General features: G+C 38.6%; 1 protein-coding gene across 2 annotated transcripts in view; it reads right to left on the reverse strand.

The window, feature by feature from the left end:
• CLCN3 (chloride voltage-gated channel 3) overlaps positions 1 to 25,000 on the reverse strand; it is a 97,236-nt gene extending 72,236 nt beyond the window's left edge. Inside the window, exons 1-2 of one of the 2 annotated variants that reach the window (XM_003984867.6) lie at positions 24,452 to 25,000; positions 12,207 to 12,382 (exon numbers count right to left, since the gene is read on the reverse strand). In XM_003984867.6, the coding sequence (XP_003984916.2) occupies positions 12,207 to 12,366 (160 nt within the window). In that variant the 5' untranslated portion in view covers positions 12,367 to 12,382; positions 24,452 to 25,000. The remainder of the gene's footprint in view (positions 1 to 12,206; positions 12,383 to 24,451) is intronic. The other variant, XM_011281582.4, reaches the window with a different exon arrangement.
• Positions 25,001 to 25,597: the final 597 nt, after the last annotated feature.

The following is a 25,597-nucleotide window of genomic DNA, read 5'->3' on the forward strand; positions in this document are numbered from 1 at the left end:
TGAAAAGAATTATCACAAAGGTGAAGTGCTCTTCCTATCACATATTAGGGGTATGTAATATCCATATGACATCATCAGTGATATTAACCTTCATCACTTGGTTACAATAGTGTTTGCCACGTTTCTCCACTGCGAAGTTACTATTTTTCCCTTCTTTCCTATTCTATTCTTCAGAAGTAAGTCACTAAGTCTAGCCCACCCTTAAGGGAGAAGGAGTTAGGAAATAAAGTCCTCCTCCATGAGGGTAGAATATTTACATAAATTATTTAAAATTCTTTTTTTTTTTTAAGTTTATTTTCATTTGTTTGGAGAGAGACAGAGACCGTGCAAGTTGAGGGAGGGCAGAGAGAGAGAGGGAGATGGAGAATCCCAAGCAGGCTCTGCAACGTCAGCACAGAGCCCGATGCAGGACTTATACTCACAAAACTGTGAGATCATGACCTGAGCCAAAACCAAGAGTCCGATGCTCAACTGACTGAGCCACCCAGGAGCCCCTATTTGGAATTCTTCTACAAGGGAGACTTGTCTCTTTTCCTCCATTTATTTATCATTTATATCAGTTTATATCATTTGTGTCATACGTATGTTCTCATTTATATTTATTTTACACTTTGGTGGTGATATTCCAATTGTACATTATTTTGTTGCTCAAATTGTTCCAGTTTCAACCATTTAGAGTTCTTTCAAATTAGTTCCTGTGTTCTCTGGACAATCCCTCATCCCTTTGTTTTTTGAGCACTTCCTTACTTCTGGTACTACACATGATCTGGGCTCATCTTGTATATTCCCTGCTCAGTTCTAGGTCAGCATCTCTCCAAGGCAATCCATTACTAAGTCCTGAAGTTAATCATTTACGATTTTTATGAACCCAGACTAATCTATCTGCATGTCATGATGCAATCTGATAGCTGACAAAGTATAAGCAAGTGTAAACTTTGAGTACCCAAGCCAAAATCGTGACAAAGGACTCTCATACATAATAGCAACACTTCTGCCATTTCTTTTACTATATACTTTTGTTTCCAAAGCTGAGCTGAGTTGGGTAGGTAGAATATCTTGCATTTATTTTTCAAGTAAGAAAACTGAGAAACAGAAGTGATGACAGAGGTGCCTGGGTGGCTTTGTCAGTTAACCATCTGACTCTTGATTTCGGCTGAGGTCATTATCTCACAGTTCATGGGTTCTAGCCACACATCAGGCTCCACACTGACAGTGCAGAGCCCGCTTCCAATCCTCTGTCCCCCCTCTCTCTCTCTTCCCCTTTCTCCCCATTCTCACTTGTTCTCTCTCTCAAAGATAAACATTAAAAAACAAAATAAAACCAAAACAGCAACCTTTTAATGAGCTTCTGCTGTGTGCATGCCAATATATTAGGTGTTGTAAGAAGGGAGGATAAAATAGGGCACCTGGTTGAGCGTCCAACTTCTGCTCAGGTCATGATCTCACAGTTTAGGAGTTTAAGCCTTGCATCAGGTTCTCTGGCAGCACAGAGTCTGCTTGAGATCCTCTCTCTCCCCCTTCTCTCTCTGCACCTCCCCGCTTCATGCTCGCTCTCTCTCAAAAATAAGCATTAAAAATATTTTTTTAAAAAGAAGAGAGGATAAGATAAACAGCACCTGTGGCTGCCCATGATATACTAATATCCCCTCCTCACAAAAATTTAGAAATAAGGAAAATAAGATTGCTCATCAAGAGTTAAAATATGTAGGGGCACCTGGGTGGCTCAGGTGGTTGAGCAGCCAACTCTTAATTTTGGCTCAGGTCATGATCCCAGGGTCATGAGATAGAGCCCCATGGCATGTTCTGCACACACACGCTCTTTCTCTCTCTCTCCAAAAAAAAAATTTTTTTTAAGTTAAAATATGTTAAGGGGCGCCTGGGTGGCGCAGTCGGTTAAGCGTCCGACTTCAGCCAGGTCACGATCTCGCGGTCCGTGAGTTCGAGCCCCGCGTCAGGCTCTGGGCTGATGGCTCAGAGCCTGGAGCCTGTTTCCGATTCTGTGTCTCCCTCTCTCTCTGCCCCTCCCCTGTTCATGCTCTGTCTCTCTCTGTCCCAAAAATAAATAAACGTTGAAAAAAAATTAAAAAAAAAAAGTTAAAATACGTTAATCAATACATAATGAATCATCTCTAAACAAAACCATGCAGACAGAAAAACAAACGATAAAATCAACAAGATTTACTAGGACAATTATACTGGAAAAAAGTACAGCTTAACCTAGGAGGAAAGCAGACTGTAAAGAAAAAGACAAGGAAAGTCAAGAAAGCAAATACAGTATAAGCAATACAATTTACTACATAGGTGGGGCCCCCCTAGCCCAAACCTGAGAAGTCTGGTAAGGCTTTCCAGAGGGAGTGAGTTCTAATGTTAGAACCAAAGTACAAGTAATAATTGGTAAGTGGGCAAAGGAAACATCTACAAAGACCTAGAGATATGACAGCCAGGCACAAGACCAACCCTAACATTTACAAGGCCCAGAGCAAGAGTACAAAGGAAGACTCATTTGCTGTATGACTAAATATTTAAAAGTCATAAACCAAGCTAACAAACTATTAAAGAAGTATGTTCTATCCTCCTACATAGACAAGTACACTTTATAATGACCTGGAAACTTCAGCTCAGTTTTATAAATCTGCAGCCAAACTAGTGACAATTGGAAAACACTGCAAAGCGTGAAGAAAAATTAAAAGCACCCAAATTCCATCACCAAGAGAAAATTCATTATTTTAATGTATTTCCCTCCAAAGTTTGTGTCTACATGTGTATATAGTATTTTAAGAGAAAAGACATCACATTATATACATAGATTCTGCCTTTTTAATATAAGCCCTTCCACTCTTATAGCTTATATAATACAACAAATTACCTTATTCAGTTACTCAATGTGTGTTTTACAGCTGGCTTATCTTAAAAGTTCTCAATGTGTAGTCAAGTGTGTTCTATAGACCCAGGAAGATCCCCAAGATCTTTTTCAGGAGGTTTATAAGGTTGAAACATTTTCATAATAATACATGTATTAATATTTAAATGAAACATTTGTATCATTTTCCTACTGCTAATGTAACAAATTACCACAAACTTTGTGGTTTAAAACAATACTTTATTCTGTTATAGGTCTGAAAGTCAGAAGTCTAAAATCAAGGATCTGCTGAGCTATGTAGCTTCTGGAGGCACCATTAGTATATAGACAATTATTTATGATATTCTGGAATTTTAGAGTATCCTTGGTAGATGGGTTGTATAGAAGGTTCCAGAAGTCATCAACATGTGTGCATGTGTGTGCACCTGTGTGTGTATTTACTTTTAATTAATTAATTTATTTTGTTGAGGGTTTCGTATACGTTAGATAACAATGACTTTAGAATTATCTTTTGGAATTGTAACAGAGCTATTTATTTATTTACATTCAGCTAGTCTTCCTTCAGAAACGGAAGGACCTAAACAAAGCCTAAGACTGAATAGAAAGCACTAGAATGCCTCTTAATGAAAAGTGGAGGTTGGCCATCTTTTCTGAAAATATTTTGTACCTGCCCCAGAAGATTAAGCCCAATATACAATATATCCAAAGGGAAAAGAACACAGAAGAAAACAGAAATAGCTACCATACGCTGAGTTCTTACCATGAGCTACTTACTATGCTAACGATCCTATATACATTATTTATGTGCTAAGGTTTCCACATACACTTAGTTCTCAGAGCAATCATTTAGTGAGTACTACTGTTCTTCAAAGAGGGAAAAACAAAGGCATAGAGAGGCTAAGTGACTTGCAGAGACAGTAACTGGCAGAGCCAGGATGTAAACTCAGGTCTACAACCTAAAAGTCACTGAACATAACAGATTTTTATTCAACACATATGCCAGAACATCAGTACTCTCCAGTGATTAACTATTTTTTTGGTATACTAAAAAGTCATGAAAGAATATTTAATAACCAACTGCTTGTCAACTTCCATGCTGCCCAGATACTGAGCAGACACAGAAATAAATAAGCTCTTCCCTCTGACATCTGCCCTAGCCCCTGAGAATAGATCATGGCTTCCACCTCTTGTAGGATGTTCCCCCTCCAACCACTCTTAACAGGACCACGCTAGCTATGCTGAAAGAAAGGATATCACTACCTTACCAAAGGACATTCACTGTCTCAGAACATAATACCTTTTCTTAATGCTGAGACTTCATGTATTATCTCTCCTTCTAGAACACTCTATGCAATTCTAAAGGGGTGTCAAAATAATATCCTTTTTCTTTGAAGTGTAACATCTAAAATCTGTACCACCCAATTTAACACTTAGTTGCTGTCAACTGTTGTTCCATATCTGGTACCTTCAACTAGACTAACCTCGAGGACAGAATCTACATGGAAAACAACAATGACTGCTTACCCTAGAATACTCCAATTTCAATGTTTTTATTTATTTATTATTTTTTTGAGACAGAGAGACAGAGTATGAGCAGGAGAGGGGCGGAGAGAAAGGGAGACACAGAATCCAAAGCAGGGTCCAGGCTCTGAGCTGTCAGCACAGAGCCTGATGCGGGGCTCGAACCCACGGACCGTGAGATCATGACCTGAGCTGAAGTCGGAGACTTAACCGACTGAGCCACCCAGGCGCCCCAGTTTCTTCCTTGCTAACAGAATTTTTATTTTGTTTGGTTGGCAATGTGTCTACTTCCAAGGAACAAATTATGATTGCTCAAACCAGTCAGTAATCCCATTCCTCTTCATCAGTGATTGGTCTATATATATTGGCATATGACCCAATTGTAGCCAGTGATATAAGAAGTCTACTGATAGAGTTCTAGGAACATTATCTTCTCTAATAAAAAAGAGAACATGGGGCGTCTGGGTGGCTCAGTCAGTTAAGTGTCCGACTTTGGCTCAGGTCATGATCTCACAGTTCGTGGGTTCGAGCCCCGCACAGGGCTCTGTGCTGACAGTTCAGAGCCTGGTGTGTACTGCAGATTCTGTGTCTCCCTCTCTCTCTGCACCTACCCCGCTCTACCCTCCTTCCCTCCCTCTCTCTCTTTCTCTCAAATAATAAACATTTAAAAAAAAATTTTTTTTAATCTTTTTTTATACCCTCACCCCTTCCTTCTTACTTGGTACTCTCTCCTATTGAAAACTACAAATAAAGACATCATCAATGCTTGATGATAATGTGGAAAGATGGAAAGAGTAAGGTCCTCCTAGGTCATTTTACTTCCCTGAGTTAATCCTCTATCCCACATAAAGGGGCCAAAAAGCTACTTAAACGTAGAAAAATGGGTATGCTATTAAATTTTACCTGATTTTCCAAATTACAAATATAGGTGTTTATCTGGCTTATAACTTCATAATTAAAATTAGGAAAAAACGCATTAGTGATGAAGACAGCAAATGATAAATAATAACAAAATACTGTATTTACTAAAAAAAAATAATAATAATCAAAGAGCACCCAAAACAGCCAGAAAGCATACAGGTGCCAAAATTCTGGGAAAAAAAGTGAAAAAGGTAAACCCAACAGTCTCAACCACTTTTTGCCCTTGAGCCATTTCCTGATTTATAAGTATAGAGACTGAGAACTCCAACAGAAAATGAAAGTGAGGAGCTCTTGTTAGTCTTATGGGGTCAAGTAGACAAAATAGACAAAATTTGAAGTTCAGATTCACCAACGTGGCCTTGAACGGTCCAATATCCTGGAGAAAAGAGTCAGAACAGATCATTCTATAATACTTTTCCCCAAAAATATTTTTGTTCCTAGATTTTGTAAGGAAGAGGCTGAGAATCTAAGCAAAAAGTGGTTAAGAAACTAAAACAATTAGCCAAGCTGTCAGTAGTCTTAAAATGCCAGGGAGATAAAAACTAAATTTCAGCACCCACCAAAGAGAAGGAGTCTTGTAAACACACCAAGCTTTCCACTAAAATCCTCAAGGGCTATGCCCTAAAAATAAAGTAAATCAAAATACAGACTAACTCACAAAAAGTCTGAAACCACACTGCTAATTCTCTTGATCTTTGATGAGATCAATGTAATTTGCTCCTAGTCTACCTGTGTGCCCAGAAAAAAAATTAATTACACTATGGTGAAGATATCACCAGCATCTATAATTTTATGTGTACAATATCTAGCATTCAATCAAAAATTACAAAGTACACCTGAAGCTAGAGCCAAAAGACTAGAAAAACAAGGGAAAAAACTGGCAATAGAAACAGACCCAAAGGTCTGTGTAGAATATTCAGATATGGACTTTAAACAAATGATTAATATGTTCCAAAAGAGAAGAGAATTTTTCCCAGAGTACAGAAATCTATAAAAACTAATCTAATGGAAATTCAGTGATTAAGAAATAACTGATATTCAAAACTTGATAGAAAACAATGAGATATCAACACACACCTGTTACAACAGCTAAAATCTAAACTATTGACAACACCAAATGGTGACATGTATGTGGAGCAACAGGAACTCTCTCATTCACTCCTGATGGGAATACAAATGGTATAGCCACTTTATTTGTTTTTAATTTATATTTGTTAATGTTTTTATTTTTGAGAGAGAGACAGAGACAGAGCATGAGCATGAGCAGTGGAGGGGCAGAGAGAGAAGGAGACACAGAATCCAAAGCAGCTCCAGGCTCCGAGCTGTCAGCACAGAGCCTGACACGGGGCTTAAACCCACGAACCGCAAGGTCATGATCTGAGTCCAAGTCAGATGCTTAATTGACTGAGCCACTCAGGCGCCCCAGTACAGCCACTTTAAAAGACAGTTTGGCAGTTTCTTACAAAACTAAATATACTCTTACCATATGATCTAGTTATTGTTTTGCTTGTATTTAAAAGAGCTGAAATATCCAAATGAAAAAGAAAAAGAAGATGTAAAGCGAAAAAGATCTAACACATTAAATTGGAGTCCTGAAAGGAGAGGAGAGAGAGAATGGCAGTTACATTTGAGGACACACTGGTCAAAATTATCCAAAGATTAAAAAAAAAAAAAAAAAAGGAAAAAGAAAAATCAAGTCACAATTCAGGAGGCTCTAATAACCCCAGCCAGGATAAATACAAAGAAAACCACACTTAAGCAACTTTGGTTAAGCTTCTGAAAGACAAGAAAAAAAGCAACCAAAAGGGGAAAAGAATAAAACTGATAGCTGACCTTTCAAGAGAAATAAAAGAAGGCAAATGATACCAGAATTATATCTCTACAGTGTTCAAAGAGGCTCAGTCAGTTAAGCTTCCAACTTCGGCTCAGGTCATGATCTCATGGTTCGTGAGCTGGAGCCCTGCATTGGGCTCTGTGCTGACAGCTCAGAACCTGGAGCCTCCTTCAGATTCTGTGTCTCCCTCTCTCTCTGCCCTTCCGCCACTCACACTCTGTCTCCCTCTGTCTCTCAAAAATAAATAAACATTAAAAATTTTAAGTGTTCAAAGAAAATGACTATACATCTGGAAATATATAACTACAAATATATCTTTTTAAAAAATTTTTTAACGTTTTATTTTATTATTGAGAGACAGAGGGAGACAGAGCATGAGCATGGGAGGGGCAGACAGACGGGGAGACACAGAATCTGAAGCAGGCTCCAGGCTCTGAGCCATCAGCACAGAGTCCAATGCAGGCTCAAACTCACAAACCGCTAGATCATGACCTGAGCTGAAGTCGGACGCTTAACTGACTGAGCCACCCAGGAGCCCCAAACCACAAATATATCTTACAAAAATAAAGAGGAAACAAAAACTTTTGAAACACTGAGTAAATTTATTGCTAGGTTAGTAATGAAAGGAAATATCAATGAGAGTTCTTCAGGAAGAAAGATAACTAACCCAGACAGATATATGAAAATACAGTATAAAATGAAAAGCAATAGAAAAAGTGAAGACGTAGCTAAATCTAAGCAGATACTGACATAAAACAATAATAACGTCTTGTGAAGTTTAAAACATACGAAGTGGGGGCGCCTGGGTGGCTCAGTCGGTTAAGCATCCAACTGAGGCCCAGGTCATGATCTCGTGGTCTGTGAGTTCCAGCCCCGCGTTGGGCTCTGTGCTGACAGCTCAGAGCCTGGAGCCTGCTTCGGCTTCTGTGTCTCCCTCTCTTTCTGCCCCTCCCCCTCTCATACTCTGTCTCTCTCTCAAAAATAAATAAACATTAAAAAAATTGTTTTAAATAAAACAAAATATATGAAGAGGGGTGCCTGAGTGGCTCAGTCGGTTGAATGTCTGACTCCTGATTTCAGCTCCGTCATGATCTCACAGTTCAGTTACTGGGTTTGAACCCCATGCCGGCTCTGCACTGACAGCACACAGCCTGCTTGGGATTCTCTGTCTTTCTCTCTCCGCCCCTTCTCTGCTTGTTCTCTCAAAAATAAGTAAACAGAAAACAAATAAATAAAATATATGAAGAATTAAAATAGACAACAACAGAACAAAAAGTGGGAGGGGGATAAAATGAGGTAAAATACCCTAAGGTCCTTGCATTTTCCACAAAGTGGTAAAAGTACTAATTTATAGAACTAAAAAGTCAAGAGTGCATGTTATAATCTCTAGAGTAATGCACCAAACAATAAGACAGCATGTAACTAACAAAGTACTGGGAGGAACAGAAAGAAATAGAGAAAAAAGAACAACTATGACCAACAGAAAACAATAAAGACAACAGATTTGAACTCAAACATATCAGTGATTACATTAAGTTTGAGTAAACTATATGGACCACAAGCCAATAAAAGACCAATATGAAAAACAAAACTCATATATAAGCTGAGTTTTAGCATAAGAAGAGACAAGAATTTCAATGTAATGGAGTATAAAGTTCAAAAACAGACCTACAGAAACATACCCACTTGATAAAGATGTCACTGCAGTATACAGGAGAATGGAAGGTCTTTTCAATAAATGGTGCTGGATCAACTACTCATCCATATGGAAAAAATGAATCTAAACCTTTAACTTACATCATACATAAAAGTTAGTTGCAAGGTACATTATAAATCTAAATGTGAAAGACACAGAAAAAAAAATAAAACTTCTAGAAGAATATCAGAGAATATATTCATGATCTTGAGGTATGGGAAGAGATTACAAAATAGATTACAAAAAGGACAAAGAATAAAGGAAAAGATTAACTGGATTTCTTTAGAATTGATGGCATCTTCATCAAAAGATTCCATTAAGAATGTGAAAAGGCAGGGGCGCCTGGGTGGCTTGGTCGTATAAGCGTCCGACTTCGGCTCAGGTCATGATCTCGCAGTCCGTGAGTTCGAGCCCCACATCAGACTCTGTGCTGACAGCTCAGAGCCTGGACCCTGTTTCGGATTCTGTGTCTCCCTCTCTCTCTGCCCCTCCCCTGTTCATGCTCTGTCTCTCTCTGTCTCAAAAATAAATAAATGTTAAAAAAAAAAAAAAAAAAAAGAATGTGAAAAGGCATACCAGAATGAGAGAGGACGTTTGCAATATATATATCTGATAAAGGACTTTTTTTTTTAATTTTTTTTTTAACGTTTATTATTTATTTTTGAGACAGGGAGAGACAGCATGAACGGGGGAGGGTCAGAGAGAGAGGGAGACACAGAATCCGAAACAGGCTCCAGGCTCTGAGCTGTCAGCACAGAGCCCGACGCGGAGCTTCAACTCATGGACCGCGAGATCATGACCTGAACTGAAGTCGGATGCCCAACCGAGCCACCCAGGCGCCCCGCTGATAAAGGACTTTTAATCAGAATGCATAAAGCATTCATAAAATGGGCAAAAATATCAAACTGGCACTTTAAAAGAGGCAGTAAAAAACCAATAAACATGTAAAAATGTATTTAACTCATAAGCCTTCAGGGGCACCTGGGTGGCTCAGCCGGTTGAGCATCCGATTTCGGCTCAGGTCATGGTCTCACAGTTGGTGAGTTCCAGCCCCGTGTCGGGCTCTCTGCTGACAGCTTGGAGCCTGGAGCCTGCTTTGGATTCTGCACCTCTCTCTCTCTCTCTCTCTCTCTCTCTCTCTCTCTCTCTCTCTCTCTCTCTGCCCCTCCCCTGCTCGTGCTCTCTTTCTCTCTCAAAAAAAAATAAACAGGGGCACCTGGGTGGCTCAGCCGGTTAAGCATCCGACTTCAGTTCAGGTCACTATCTCGCAGTCCGTGAGTTCAAGCTCAGCATCGGGCTCTGTGCTGACCGCTCAGAGCCTGGAGCCTGTTTCAGATTCTGTGTCTCCCTCTCTCTGACCCTCCCCCGTTCATGCTCTGTCTCTCTCTGTCTCAAAAATAAATAAATGTTAAAATAAATAAATAAATAAATAAATAAAATTAAAAAAAAATTTTTTAGTTTTTTTAAATAAAAAACTAAAAAAATAAACTCAAAAGCCTTCAGATAAATGTAAAATTAAGACCAAAATGTGAGAATACTGCACCCACACTAGAATAGCCAATTTTCTTTTTTAACTGAGAATATCAAGTATTGGTGAAAATGTGGAACTAGAACTTTCACACACTGCTGGTAGAATGAATATGCTACAACTACTTCGGAACCACCTTTCACAGTATCTAGTAATACTGAAATCCACATACTCTGTCAACTAAGAGTTCCATTCCAAGGTATAAGTCCCAGAGAACTGTGTATATAATGTGCACTAAAATACAGGTATATGAAAATTCATAAAAGCATTATTACTGAGAGCCAAAATCTGTAAGAAAAAAAACCCTTAAATGTCCACCAACAATATATGATGAACAGAACAAACTGCAGCATGTGTACACAATGATACTATGTGGCACTGAAAATAATCAATTACTGCTATATTCAGCAACATAGATGAATCTCAAAACATAAATTAATGACACCAGACACAAAAGAGTATAAACAGTATAATTCCATTTATATAAATTTAAATACCTGTAAAACTAATAGATAGAAGTCAAAATAATAGTCACCTATGAAACTGGAAGGAGGAACAAGGGAGAATTCTGAACTGGTAATGTTTTATTTATTTTATTTATTTTGTTTGAGAGAGAGACAGAGAGAGAATGCAAGCAGAGGAGAGGAACAGAGGGAGAGAGAATATCTCAAGCAGACTCTGTGCTCAGCACAGAGCCCGACCCAGGGCTCAATCCCACAACCCTGGGATCATGACCTGAGCCAAAATTAAGAGTCAGCCACTTAACAGACTGAGCCACCCAGGCCTCAGTTATGTTTTATTTTTTAATGAGGGATAGTTATTATATGTGTATTCACTTTGTAAAATCTCCACGCTTATAGTCTGATGATTGTTGTGATGGTTAATTTTATATGTCAACTTCACAGAGCTAAGGGATGCCTAGATAGCTGGTAAAACATTATTTTTATGTGCGCCTGTGAGAGTCTTTCCAGAAGAAATTAGTGTTTGATTCAATAGACTTAAAAAAGGCACCCTACAATCCAAGTGGGCATCATGCAATCAGTTGAGAATGTGAATAGAACAAAAAGGCAGAGGAAAGGTGATATTGCTCATTGCTTGACATAGGACATCTATCTTCTGCCTTTGGACATTAACACTCTGGATGTGGGGCCTTGGCACACACCATTGGCTACCCTGGTTCTCAGGCCTCTGGGTTTAGACTAGAAATACAACAGCTTTCCTGGGCTTCCAATTTGCAGATGACAGATTGTAGAACTCAGCCTCCACAAGCATGAGAGGCAATCCTTCATAATAAATCACTTTCTGGGTATCTATCTTATTAGGTTCTATTTCTCTGAGGATTCCAATTACAGTTGTATACATCTCCATATTATGTTACATTTAAATTTTTAAGTTTACCCATATACAAGGTTTTCTTTTGGGGATAATGAAAATGTTTTGGAACTAGATAAAAGTGGTAATTGCACAACACTGTGAATGTGTTAAATGCCAATGAACTGAATACTTTTTTTAAGTTTATTTATTTGAAAGAGAGAGAGTGTGCAAGCAGGGGAAGGACAGAGAGAGAGGAGAGAAAGAATCCCACGCAGGCTCCACACTCTGAGCTCGGAGCCAGACATAGGGCTTGAACTCACAAACTGAGATCATGACATGAGCTGAAACCAAGCATCGGACACTTAAATGAGCCATCCATCCGCCTCTGAAAGCTTTAAAATGGTTACATTATATGAACGAACTCAATTAAAAAATAAAAAAAGCTACCCAAAAACTCAACCTCAATAAAATAATGTATATATTTATTAGTGGACATTACTACAAACATTAAAAGTTATAATGACAAACTTACCAACTGCTGTGTCACCATCTAACAAATTGTCATCTTCAGAAGTTTGAAAGTCCATAATAACACCTACTCCATCTAAAAGCTCCTCATCACTACTTGCACTTGTTATACTGTTGTAGCTGTTTCGATAGTATCCTCTATGGAACAGCTGCTCAGACTCCATTTAGCTCTCTGATTATCTGAAAAAAGAGGAAAAAGTAGTTTTAACATTTTCCCAGCGTATTATAAAAATCACCTAGTTTAACATAACAAAAAGAAACTTCTGATCTCTGTATTAAAAAAATACTGAGTTCATTCACTGTAACAATAGCTCACTCTACTAAGTCTTTTGGGACGATTTATTAATTCTATTCTCACTATGCAGCTACAAAAAAGAACAAAGAATTTCTTCATGTAGTGATACAAAACAAACTGCAAGATCAGTTGTTAAGTTAAAAAATTACAAAGAAGTATTTTAGGTATACCACAATATATATGGGGGGGGGGCAGTTATCCAAAAAAAGCAGGGGAGAGGGTATGGGGAAGAGGAAGAAAAACAGTACATAATGGCTTGTGTAAATATAGATGATCACTGGAGCAATTTCCAAGAAAAGTTGCCTACAGGAGAAAGGAAAAAAATGGCTAAAGTACCAGGTCTAAAAGGCAAATTCTTTGTCTCTTTTGAGTATTTTACTAAATCCAAGTACTAATTTTAAAATGGTGTAATTTGGGGCACCTGGGTGGCTCAGTCAGTTAAGTGTCTGACCTTGGCTCAGGTCACGATCTCATGGTTCATGAGTTTGAGCCCTGCATCAGGCTCTCTGCTGTCAGCACAAAGCCCTGTTTGGATCCTCTGTCCTCCTTGCTCTCTGCCCCTTTCCCACTCATGCTGATGAATACCTGTGCACTCTCTTGCTCTCAAAAAAAAAATAAATAAAAATAAATAAAAATAAAAAAAAATAAAATGCTGTAATTGTTTTTAATGTTTATTTTGAGAGAGACAGATAGAGTGTGAGTGGGGAAGGGACAGAGAGAGAGGGAAATACAGAATCTGAAACAGGCTCCAGGGTCTGAGCTGTCAGCACAGAGACCAATGCAGGGCTCGAACTCATGAACCATGAGATCACGACCTGAGCCAAAGTCGGATGCTTAACTGACTGAGCCACCCAGGTGCCCCTAAAATGCTGTAATTTAAATTTTTTTAATATTAATTTCATTCTCCTTTCATTATTTTATTTTTTAATGTTTTTATTTTTAATTTTCGGGACAGAGAGACACACAGTGTAAGTGGGTTAGGGGCAGACAGAGGAAAAACGGAATCTGAAGCCCGTTCCAGGCTCTGAGCCGTCAGCCAGAGCCCAATGTGGGGCTTGAACTCGAGAACTGCAAGATCATGACCTTAGCTGAAGTTGTTCACTCAACCAACTGAGCCATCCAGGCACCCCCTCCTTTCATCATTTTCAAATTTAAATCACAATTTTCATTTTTTCAAAGCAGATAATACTAAACATACTTATGTTTTCATTGTTCTTACTCTAAAAACAGTATTGCTCTTAAATTGTTTGATTTTTAAAATACATCTACTTACTTGCTCAATATCTAAATGGAGAGTGCAAAACATTACCAACAAACTTGAAAGGTTCATGTGTGGGACTTGAATGATACAATCATAAAAGCAGTCAAACCAGTAAGCCTTGTAAAACAAGAACTTAATAGGTATGTCGTAATAAGTACATATGAAAATAAAAGATAATGGCACTAGGCATACTCCAATCCTAGTGCTGAATTCTTCTTTCTTTTTTAGGTAGGCTCCAAGAGTCACATGCTCTACTAAATGAGCCAGCCAGGTGCCCTTTTAGTGTTGAATTTTAATACTGAAGACTTGAAGTGTTTTAAGACAATCTCTTGTCCTCAGTAAACGGTCCTTCTGCACAGGGAAAAATAAACTCAAAGAGCTATAACAATTAAAATTTGTAGAGATTGTACACTTCTTTTGAGAAAAATAAAACATTGCTAAAAACTATTTTTAACAGATTTATTATATAAGTTTCCTAACTTCAAAACTACTTTAGAGAAGGTAAAGTTTTGAGAACTCCTTGAGAACATGTCTCTATTCTCAGCATCTGGCGTAGTCATTGGTACATAATATATAAATAATAAATATAAAATGTCAAATTGTTTATTCAGTCAATGAGGTAAAAAAGGTAAAAAACGGAAATGTATTCAGTTTTCAATAAACAAATGCTCTCTACAACAGTACTAATCTGGCCCTGGGAGAATAACCGAAGATTTAGCACATGGATTACAAAGAAAACTTGCATAGTTATTGCTTTGCAACTTCATTAATGTTTTATAGTTACCTCTACCAAAGACAGCCTGTTATAACTTACTGAAATTTGTGTGTACTAATTAAAGCAAGAGTTTTATATCTAAGGTAAATGTTAGAATAGTTTGAAAATAACTATTCATGCGAAGAATTTTGCAAGGCCCATAAGGCAATCAAATTAAATATTGTAGCTCTTGAGTAAATAGCCAAAAGCCTTTTAAAAAAGATAAGCATGAATCATTTGAATTTTGATGTATCAAAGCCCGTAAGCTAAGATTTTGGAAAGAATACAAACATTCTGTTCATCACTTCTTTACCTCATGATCAGACTAGAAGGGCTTAAGACATGTGATAACACACATCAATGAACGTTAGTTAGAGGCTACATATCACTGAGGAATCCCTAAAATAATTAAACATTTCTGTGTACTGGGACCTCAATCAGCAATTCCAAGGTATCTCCTCCATTTCCATAAAAGTCCTCAAAAACCAGTAAGTGATAACTGAGAACTTAACACTTACAAAATGCTTAAAAAACTTAATTTCACTAATACCTCTGAGACATCTAGCCTCTACACCTTTCTTTATAACAAGAGTGTCTAAAATTCTGTAGTAGTTGGGGTTCCTGGGTGGCTCAGTCGGTTGGATGTCTGACTTCAGCTCAGGTCATGATCTCACGGTTTGCGAGTTCGAGCCCCACGTCGGACTCTGTGCTGACAGCTCAGAGCATGGAGCCTGCTTTGGATTCTCTGTCTCCCTCTCTCTCTGCTCCTATCCCACTCACGCTTTGTCTCTCTCTGTCTCAAAAATAAATAAAACATTAAAAAAAATTTTTTTAAATAAAATTCTGTAGTAGCATAAAGGAAATACACAGAAGAAATCTGGATACCAATGATATCCAGATGATTTTTAAGTTCTAAACCCAATTCCCAGGCTTGCCTACCAAAGGCTGTTAAACCACAATATGGCAGCTGAAATTCTGCATATTTAAAAAAATGAAAACAATACTACAAAGTGATCTTGTCCTTTTTAATTGTCAAAAAATATATTTAAAGTCATTTCAAAACATAATAGACAAACAGTGGTCTGTGAATATATTCTTGCAGTTATGAGGACTGGAGATAACCTATGAAAATCTCCAGGGATAAAGCCTGGTGTGTTGCAGTAAATTCCTAAATGATCTATGTACAATCACCTTCACCACTCTAATCTGATCTCCATACTATAGCCATCATGGTCTTTTCTGAAAGCAAGTCTGATCAGTAATCTCTCCATACTCCATGGATTAAAGCCTCAGTCACTTCTCACCAACTTTAGCAGACAAACTCTTAAAACTAGCAGACAAAATCCCTGCAGCCTGGCCTCTGCCTAGTTCTCCAGCTTCACTTTGAAGCATGTACTTCTTGCAGTCCTCTAGATTGACTGATCTTCCTCAGTCCTAACTAGGCTGTTTCCTGTCTTACAGCTTCCTCAGCTTGGAACATACCCTTTTCTCCCCACCTAATTAACTTTCCTACTCATTCTTCACAGCTATTTAACAAACTCTTAAATAGGAGCACCTGAGTGGCTCAGTCTGCTAGGCGTCGGACTTTCGATTTCAGCTCAGGTCATGATCTCACCATTTATGGGTTCAAGCCCCATATCAGGCTCTGCACTGGCAGTGTGGAGTCTGCTTGGGATTCTCTGTCTCCCTCTCTGTCTGCCCCTCCCTCACCTGTGCATGTGAGCACACTTTCTCACAAATAAACATTAAAAAAAACAACTTTTTTTAAAGTTTATTTATCTTGAGAGAGAAAGAGACAGTGCTAGTGGGGAGGGGCAGAGGGAAAGGGAGAAAAAGAACCCCAAGCAGGCTCCGTGCTGCCAGCACAGAGCCTGACATACAGCTCAAACCCACAAAACCATGAGATCATGACCTAAGCTGAAACCAAGAGCCACATGCTTAACCAGCTGAGTCACCCAGGCACCCTCCCCCCACCCCCCCCCAAAAAACCTCTTAAACAGTTTATTACATGTTCAGCATTAACCTTAACATGACAAAAATTAACTTGTTTATACTTGTATTAAATATAATCACCCTAAAGGTTAGGTACTATTATTTTCCTCATTTAACAGATGAGGAAACTGAGGCACAGAGTTTAAATAACTTACCCAAAGTCATGCAACTAATAAGGAAAGCCTCTCTGACCTACTTACTACCTGGGCAAATCTCCCTAAACTAGGTCAAATTTTCACTGTTAGCTCTTAATTCTCTCCTTTATATAGCATTTACTACAGTTGTAATATTATACTTATTTACATGATTATTTAGTTAATGTCTGTCTTCCCAACTAGAATATATCGTGAGATCTGGCACAGTGTCCATTTCTGTTCAATATTCCATAATCGATGGTCACTAGCATCGTACCTAACACATATTAAGTGTTCAGTATTTTTTTATTCAACTTTTTGAAATAATTCTGATTTCACATGCAGTTGTAAAATATCATACAGAGATATCTTGTGTACCCTTTACTCAGCTTCTGCTAATGGTAACATCTTGCAAAACTACAGAAAATCACAACCCAAATATTGATATTGATGGTACAATCAAGATACAGAACATGTTGGGGCACCTAGATGGCTTAATCAGATGGGCGTCCAACTCTTGATTTTGGATCAGGTCATGATCTCAGTATAATTCTCTAGAGATTCATCTAGGTTGCTCTATGTATCAATAGTTCTTTCCTTTTGATTGCTGAGTAGTAGTCCATGGTATGGATGTACCATAACTTAACCATTCACCCATTGAAGAATATCTGGCTTTTTTCTAGGTTTTGGGTATTATGAATAAAGCTACTATAAATATCCATGTACAGGTTTTTGTATGCAGTCTAGTCTTCATTTCTCTGGGATAAAACTCAAGGAGTGCATTAATTGGGTCATATGGTAATTGCGTGTTTAGTTTTTTAAGGAACTGCCAGTTTTACATTCCCACCAACAATAAATACATGGGTGATCCAGTTTCTTCACATCCTTACCCGAACTTCCCGTTGTCACCAATTTTAATTTTAGCCATTCCGATAGGTGTGTAGTGATATCTCACTGCAGTTTGTTTGCATTTCCCTGGTAGCTAATCATGTTGAACATCTTTTTTGTACTTCTTTGCTATCTGCCTATCCTCTTTAGTGGAATGACAGTTCATATATTTTGCCCATATTCTAATTGGATTGCTTTTCTACTGCTGAGTTTTATACTTTAGTATATTCTAGATACCAGTCCTTTGTCAGATATGTTGTTTGCAAACATTTTCTCACACTCTATAGCTTGACTTTTTTTAAGTACTTTTTAAGTACTCTCTACGCCCGATGTGGGGCTCAAATTCACAACCCTGAAACCGAGTCACATACTCCATTGACTAAGCTAGCTGGGTGCCTGTGATTTTCTTCCTTTTAACAGGGTCTATCACTGAGCAAAATATTTAATTTTGATGAAGTTGAATTCATAAATTTTTCCTTTATTGATTATGCTTTTGGTGTCATCTAAGAAATCTACCCCCCAAATATTTGCTTCTAAATTTTTTTTTTTTTTTTTTTTTTCTGAGAAAGAGAGAGCATGAAAGCAGGGGAGGGACAGGGGGAGAGGGAGAGAGAATTTTAAGCAGGCTCCACACCCGACACAGAGCCTGACTTGGGGCTCAATCTCATGACAGTAAGATCATGACCTGAGCCAAAATCAAGAATCAGATGCTTAACTGACTGTGCCACCCAGGCATTCCTATATTTTTTAAGTTTAACATTTTACATGTAAGTCCATGATCCATTTTGCGTGACTTTTTGTACAAGGTGTTAAGACATAGGTTGAAGTTCTTCGTTTTTTGGGTTTTCTTTTCTTTTTTTTTTTTTTTGTGGATGTTTGCATGTCCAATTGTTCCAGCAGTATTTGCTGAAAAAAGCTATCTTTCACTGATTTGTTTTTATTTTCTTTTGCCTTTGTCAAAAATTAGTTGGGTATATTCGTGTGCATCTATTTCAGAGTTCTGTGTTCTGTTCCACTGATCTATATGTCTATACCTTCAGCAATACCACACAGTCTTGCTTACTCTAGCTCTGAAATAAGCTGGAAATTGGATAGATTAATTTCGCACACTTTATTCTTATTTTTCAAAATTACTTTAGCTATTCTAGTTACTTTACCTTTCCATATAAATTAAAAAAAATTTGGGGCGCCTGGGTGGCGCAGTCGGTTAAGCGTCCGACTTCAGCCAGGTCACCATCTCGCGGTCCGTGAGTTCGAGCCCCGCGTCAGGCTCTGGGCTGATGGCTCAGAGCCTGAAGCCTGTTTCCGATTCTGTGTCTCCCTCTCTCTGGCCCTCCCCCGTTCATGCTCTGTCTCTCTCTGTCTCAAAAATAAATAAACGTTGAAAAGAAAAATTTAAAAAAAATAAAATAAAAAAATAAATTTTTTTTTACATTTATTTCTTTTTGAGAAACAGAGTGAGACAAAGCATGAGAGGGGGAGGGGCAGAGAGAGAAGGAGACACAGAATCTGAAGCAGACTCCAGGCTCTGAGCAAGCGGTCAGCACAGAGCCTGACGCGGGGCTCAAACCCATGAACTGTGAGATCATGACCTGAGCCGAAGTCAGACGCTCAACCCACTGAGCCACCCAGGTGCCCCTACCTTTCCATATAAATTTTATAATCTTATCTATATCTACAAAATCTTGATGGGTCAATTAATACTTATGAGTAAATAACAAATACTTCTCTATTTGGATGGTACATCTCTATTTGGATATTATGCAAACTCTAATTCAATGAAACTGAGTATTTGTCCCAAACTTGCTTGTTCTCCTACATTCCCTATCTCAGTTGTCATCTCCCTTGTAGCCAAAATTAGTTTTCAGAGTCACTTGTTAATGTATTTGACAACCATTTACTCAGTACCCATCATGTACCAGGCACAAGACAGGTGCTGGGGTAATGAGTAAAATATGGTCCCTATTCCCAAAGCAGTGAAGGCAAAAGACATACAAATAACTACAGTATGGTGTGATAAATATCACAGGAAAGGTATATAGAAGGTATTTGATAACACTGAAAAGGAATAAGCATGCTACCTGGAAAAGTCTTAAAAGTGAACATTTTTTAAATTATTTAAAAGAATTTTTTAACGTTTACTTATTTTTTAAGAGACAGAGAGAGACAGAGCATATGTGGGGGAGGGGCAGAGAGAGAGGGAGATACAGAATCCAAACCAGGCTCCAGGCTCTGAGCTGTCAGCACAGAGCCCGACGTGGTGCTCAAACCCACAAACTGTGAGATCATGACCTGAGCTGAAGTCGGATGCTTCACCGACTGAGCCACCCAGGCATCCTTAAAAGTGAACATTTAATAAAGGGAATGTTTAAGCTGAGTACTTGAAGGATTAGGATGAGTGAACTGGGCTAACTATGAGATGAAAGTCAATACAAGCAAAACAAACAACAAAAAACAAAACAAAAAAACAAAAAAAATACATGCAAAAACACAGCAGCATAATAATAAAACCTGCTTAGGTAGTTAAATAAGAGGTAAGGGACTGGAGAGTAGCTGGAGAGGTGGACATAGGCCAGATCAGAAAGGGAGGAGTTCATATGCTGTGCTAAGGAACTTAATTACTCATTTATACACAAGAGAAACCATTAAGAGTTTTAAAAGATAAACCACATGACCAAATACGAATTTTAGCAAGGCAACAGTAGCAGCAGTATGGAAGACAGATTAGAAGAGCAAAAGGCTGAAAGAGGAGTTAGGTAACCCTAATTCCAGTAGAACCCTGAATAATCCTAAATATGAGATACTGAAGGCATAATTAACCTAAGACATCACAATATGGAGTGAAAAGAATTCTGAAAAATATTTAAGAGGATGTGGTAAACAATAAACTGTGGGGAACAGTGAAGAAATCTAAGAGATCTGCTAGGTTTCTGACTTGACTAACTGATTCAAAACAGCTGGAAGAACAAATTTCATTCTTCTACATCTTATGGGACTCAAGATCAGAGTGTTCTTTCCAACTATAGAATTAGGTATGTGAGCTTTAAGTCCTATTCAAGGCCAGACTATAATGAGGGGAGTGGTTGTTCCCTTCATTCAGTGCACCAATCTAGCACCCAAACTGCAAACACTAAGTAGTATGCCACCTGAATTGGGGGGTGGGAAGAAGAACTAGGGAGACTGCAAATTCGTGGATAAGGGACCCACAGCCTGAAGTAGTTACACCAATTTTCCATAGCTCCCAGTCAAGTTTTACCTCTCTCAGAAAGGAGACTGGGTAGGGCTAAGGATCATGGCTAAGTTTCAAAGGTGTATCAGTCAGCTACCTGGCTGGCTAGTAAGCTAAATAGAAAAGTAGGTACAGGGGCGCCTGGGTGGCGCAGTCGGTTGAGCGTCCGACTTCAGCCAGGTCACGATCTCGTGGTCCGTGAGTTCGAGCCCCGCGTCGGGCTCTGGGCTGATGGCTCAGAGCCTGGAGCCTGCTTCCGATTCTGTGTCTCCCTCTCTCTCTGCCCCTCCCCCGTTCATGCTCTGTCTCTCTCTGTCTCAAAAATAAATAAATGTTAAAAAAAAAAAATTAAAAAAAAAAGAAAAAAAAAAAGAAAAGTAGGTACAATATCACTGAAAAAAGAAATGAAAATCCCAAATATTAGCAACTAGAGAGATGGACAAAAGTTTCACAAGCATAATAGCAGAGGTAAAACGCTGACTGATGTAGCCATTTGTGTTAAGCATCTCATATAAATATCATAACTATAAATATTTTCACTGTATTTTTAAGTACTGGTCAAAAATCAAAATGTGACAATGAATTTCAACATAATCACTCATTCATTTACTAATGTTTACAGAATACCTACTAATGTATCAGACATTGTAAAAAAAATAGACAATTTTTATTGATTAATGTCATATTTGTATAGGCCTTACAGCTTTCAGTAAAGTTCAGCATAAATTGCATTATACACTGTCCTTGAAAGCAATGCTGAAATACTTTCCTATAAAGTAATGTATACAATAAAAGGCAATATATGACAGATATCACAGAAAACAGCAGTACTGTTATAAGAGCTTGGAAAAAAGAGCTCATCTCAGTGTAACTGAGGTGAGAAGCCTCCTTTGGAAGAGACACAACCGACTTCAACCTTAAAAGATAAGTGGGATTTTATGGGGCAGAGATGGGAGAAGAAGTTAACTGAAGCAAAACTACTGACATGAATCATGCTACGGAGCCAAAAAGCAACTAAAATATTTGAAGGTGAGTATGTATACAGAATACAAGTCCAGTAAAAGATTTCATGGTCAAATAAGTTTGGGTAATAAAGCATACCCCATTCTAGAATTGTAATGGCTAACAGCATATGGCTCTTGAGAAAACCTGGAGTAAACACTAAATCTGTGAAAAGCTTCTCAAATTTATTTTACCAAAGAATGACCCCTCCGCCCCATATGACATCATAAAACTTAGGTCAGAACATCACAGAATTTATTCTGATACGTATTCTTACCACATACAAGATATGACAACAATGAAACTGATTTCTCCCCAAAGCAATATTACTTGCTATTTTCTCTATTAAGTTAGCTGCATGTCCAAACTGCTGTGCTTGCATTTTTCTTCAAAAGAAGTATTAAATGAATACCTGCTAAAGGAAGTAGACACTCTGAAGTTTCCTAGATTCATAAAAATTTTTAGTCATTCAAAAGTTAAATACTAGATGATTTTAAAAGTAAAAACACAAATATAAGGCTTAGACTATAAGAAAAAAAGAAAGGTAAACGATAATCCAACAAAAAGATGCTGTGAAAGACTAAATAATTTTCATGATTTTACAGGACAGAAACTGTTCAACTACTCAAAAGGGCAAAAAATATTAACTGGCTGCAGTCAAAGTTGCAGATCAAATCTCTCTGTATTTCAGCAATACAAATGGGCAGTTTCTCAACGTGTTGGTCCTACATTTTGTACTTTAACTGAAGAACATTCATTTTTAAAAATAAAAATAAACCATAGCTACAATATATATACACGTGTGAATGTGCATATGAAAAACACACAAAAAGAGTTCATTATAATAGAATGAAAGTTTCAAAAATTTATTTCCCAGAGTTTCTGTAATTTCACATTACTTTTATAATTGAAAAATAAATGAACCTATGGTGCCGTATCTCTCATCCTAACTTTTCTTCTGGCATTTTGACTAGTCTTACCTGAAATACAGTGCAGCCATTGAGAGCAAAGCTCTGAGATCATGCCAGTTGTGACACTTAACTGAGACCTTGGGCAAGTTAAATAACTGTTCTATTCCTCAGTTTCCATTATCTGTATAATGGAAAAACAAAGTACCTACTTCATGGGGTTGGTGTCAAAATTGAGATAATCCACAAAAAACACTTAGGAATGAATCTGAACCACAGAATTCACTCAATAAATATTAACACTTGTTATATCACATTATATGCTTTAGATCACTGCTGTCGAGTCTGACTAGAAACTTAGATGAAGGTTCTACAAAGCAGTGAGAGTGGCCAAATGCCACAGGATACTGCTTTGATATCTGACCCACCACAGAGATCAAATCTGGCTTCCTGAGTGGTCTGAAAATTATTACCAACATGTCACACGACAGGAAATTGAAAGCCTATCACCAACATGACCTGGAAAATAGCCAATTTATTAATATAAAACCATAACCTCAGCAATCCTGTTCCCCTGAACTGTATATACCCATTACCAAGTTGGATTTTTTCATTTGTAATGAACTTTGTATGACTGAAATCACACGCTTAAAACACAATGTCCAAGATGTAAGTACTATACATTTCTATTGACCTCTTAAAATAATTTGACCCATTTTCCAAGCAAACCATCAGTCTTCGAAGAGTATGGGAAGTAGGGTGTGGGAGGGGGATGCCATGGATTCTGCCAACAGTGACTTGCTCCTATCAACCAGAGGTCATTAAAACATACTCGGTCTGCTAAATATCTGTAGGTCACACACCTGGTTTTTAAGTCATGCTATGTAACAACAGTCAGCAGCAGCACCTTTTAAGATGAAAATCAACAATAGCATTTTAACTAGCATTTTAACTCCTATGTGTAACTCTCGAGCTACACAGTATTTTCTAGTGACTCACAAAGGCATGTAAAATTGACTGCCATCAGTTAGATTATTTTCATACCGACCTCAAGAATCTTGTAAATTAAACTGTTTAGAGATGAAAAGCAAAGCATTTCTGAAAAGATTCAACAATCAATGACAAAAGCCACAATGATGCTGCAATAACTAAATCGCATGGCTCAAAAAAGTTTATAGTATAGTCTGCAGAACTGAAGTTTTGAATTACCAAAAAAAGAAAAGGGTGATTCAATTCTCATAAACAAGGGCTTTTTTTTTTTAATCCAAAAGAAACAGAAATCTCAGAAATCTTAAACGTAAGCATAACGTATAGGTAATTTTCTATGTGCTCTAGTTTAACGTGCTATACAAATAAAGTGTATATTATATGCAAAATTGAGATTCTAAGGTAGTTTCTGATCCAAGTTTAATATCAAAACACAAATGTTATACATACACACAAACTATGTCTTGACATACACATAAATTTAGACCAAAGATAAAAAAACCGAGTATTAACTTTAAATTTGGGCAATTTTAGAGCAAGCAAAACCCAATCTCTGAGTTCAATATTAATCTTTTCCTGGAACCTACTTCCACTCTATTCAAAGGTCCTTCGACGGTTCCCAAAGGAAACCGGCGAAATCTTATAGAATGTCCGAGGGAATATACCTAATCAGGGAAGGTTTAACATCATGTAGGGTTCTGTTGTAAGATAAACCAAGATGAGAGCCCTGGCATCACAGTTGACCCAAAATCCGTGAACATAACAGCTAACAAATCTTCACTCATACAATGCAACTCACCTTGCAGCTCAGAGGCATAGCAAAATCGGTGGCTGTTTTTTGCGCTGCCTTTGGATTCTGCATCTGTTTCAAACCTTAAAACCTAGCTACCCTGGGAGCTCCACCTGAAGAAAGCTTCACACACAACGAAAACTATTGCGATTTGAACGATACCTTGGGTTTTCTACCGAAGAGGTTACGGAAATTTTGCCAGGTAGGACCTTTTTTTTTGTCCTCTCCAAACACGGGAGCAGCATTAAGTTAAATCCGCTTCCTTTGGAGGGCCCTAAAGTCAATTGCTTCCACCTAAAATTAAAAATAAAAATCTCCAACCTCACTTTCCTCTTAAAAGACTAAAACTGAATCCATGTTCCAACTCGCAAATGAAGTAGAATGCCTTTCAGCCCACCACACCCTCCGGCCTCATTACGCAGCCCAACTCCCCGGCCGCAGGCGAACTGGCACTGTAAAAAGGGGCTGGGGTTCCGGACCACACCGGCCCCAAGCCACGGAAGGGGAAGGGAAACAGCAGGAGTCAGGAGCCCGACAGGTGCGTCTACGCGTGACGTCACCGCGTTGACGTGAACGGCCGCTCAGCGTCCGGCCGCCGAATACCTCCTCCACCGGCCGCGGTTGGAGGCGCGTCGGCACCCATTGGGCAATGTGGAAACGGTGGGCGGGCCGGAGCTGGGGCGGCAGGAGGAGGAGCAAAGCGAACTAGCCAGCCCTGAGGGGCCGAGCTGGGTGTGAAACCCTTCCCTGGCGATTAGCTCACGTCACTCGCGCTTTGCTATTTGCCCCTCTGGTGACCTCGCGAAAGGACAGGAGGTGGCCGCCTTGGGGGAAGCATTCTCAGAGGGCCGCAGGCGCGCGCTGTACCCAGCATCCTCGGAAGCTCCCAATTCCACGCCGGCAGAAGACCCGGAGCAGCGCGTGAAATCCCGGCAAGCTTCGGCGCCAAAAGCGAAAGGCAAAAGCAGCCGTCCGCGAGCTCTACTTCCTAAAACAGAAACGAGAGAAATGGCCTTAAGCACCAAATGTTGCCGGTGTTTCTAGGTCGGAAGCAGGGAAAGCAGCGGCCTTACCTCGCCTTATATGTCGTGGTGGAGGGACGGGGCAGGGGGGAGGGTTATATGCCTGATAAACATGCAGAGAAAACTGATAACC

Source organism: Felis catus, chromosome B1 (genome assembly GCF_018350175.1).
Source record: "Felis catus isolate Fca126 chromosome B1, F.catus_Fca126_mat1.0, whole genome shotgun sequence".
NCBI classification, from domain to species: Eukaryota; Metazoa; Chordata; class Mammalia; order Carnivora; family Felidae; genus Felis; species Felis catus.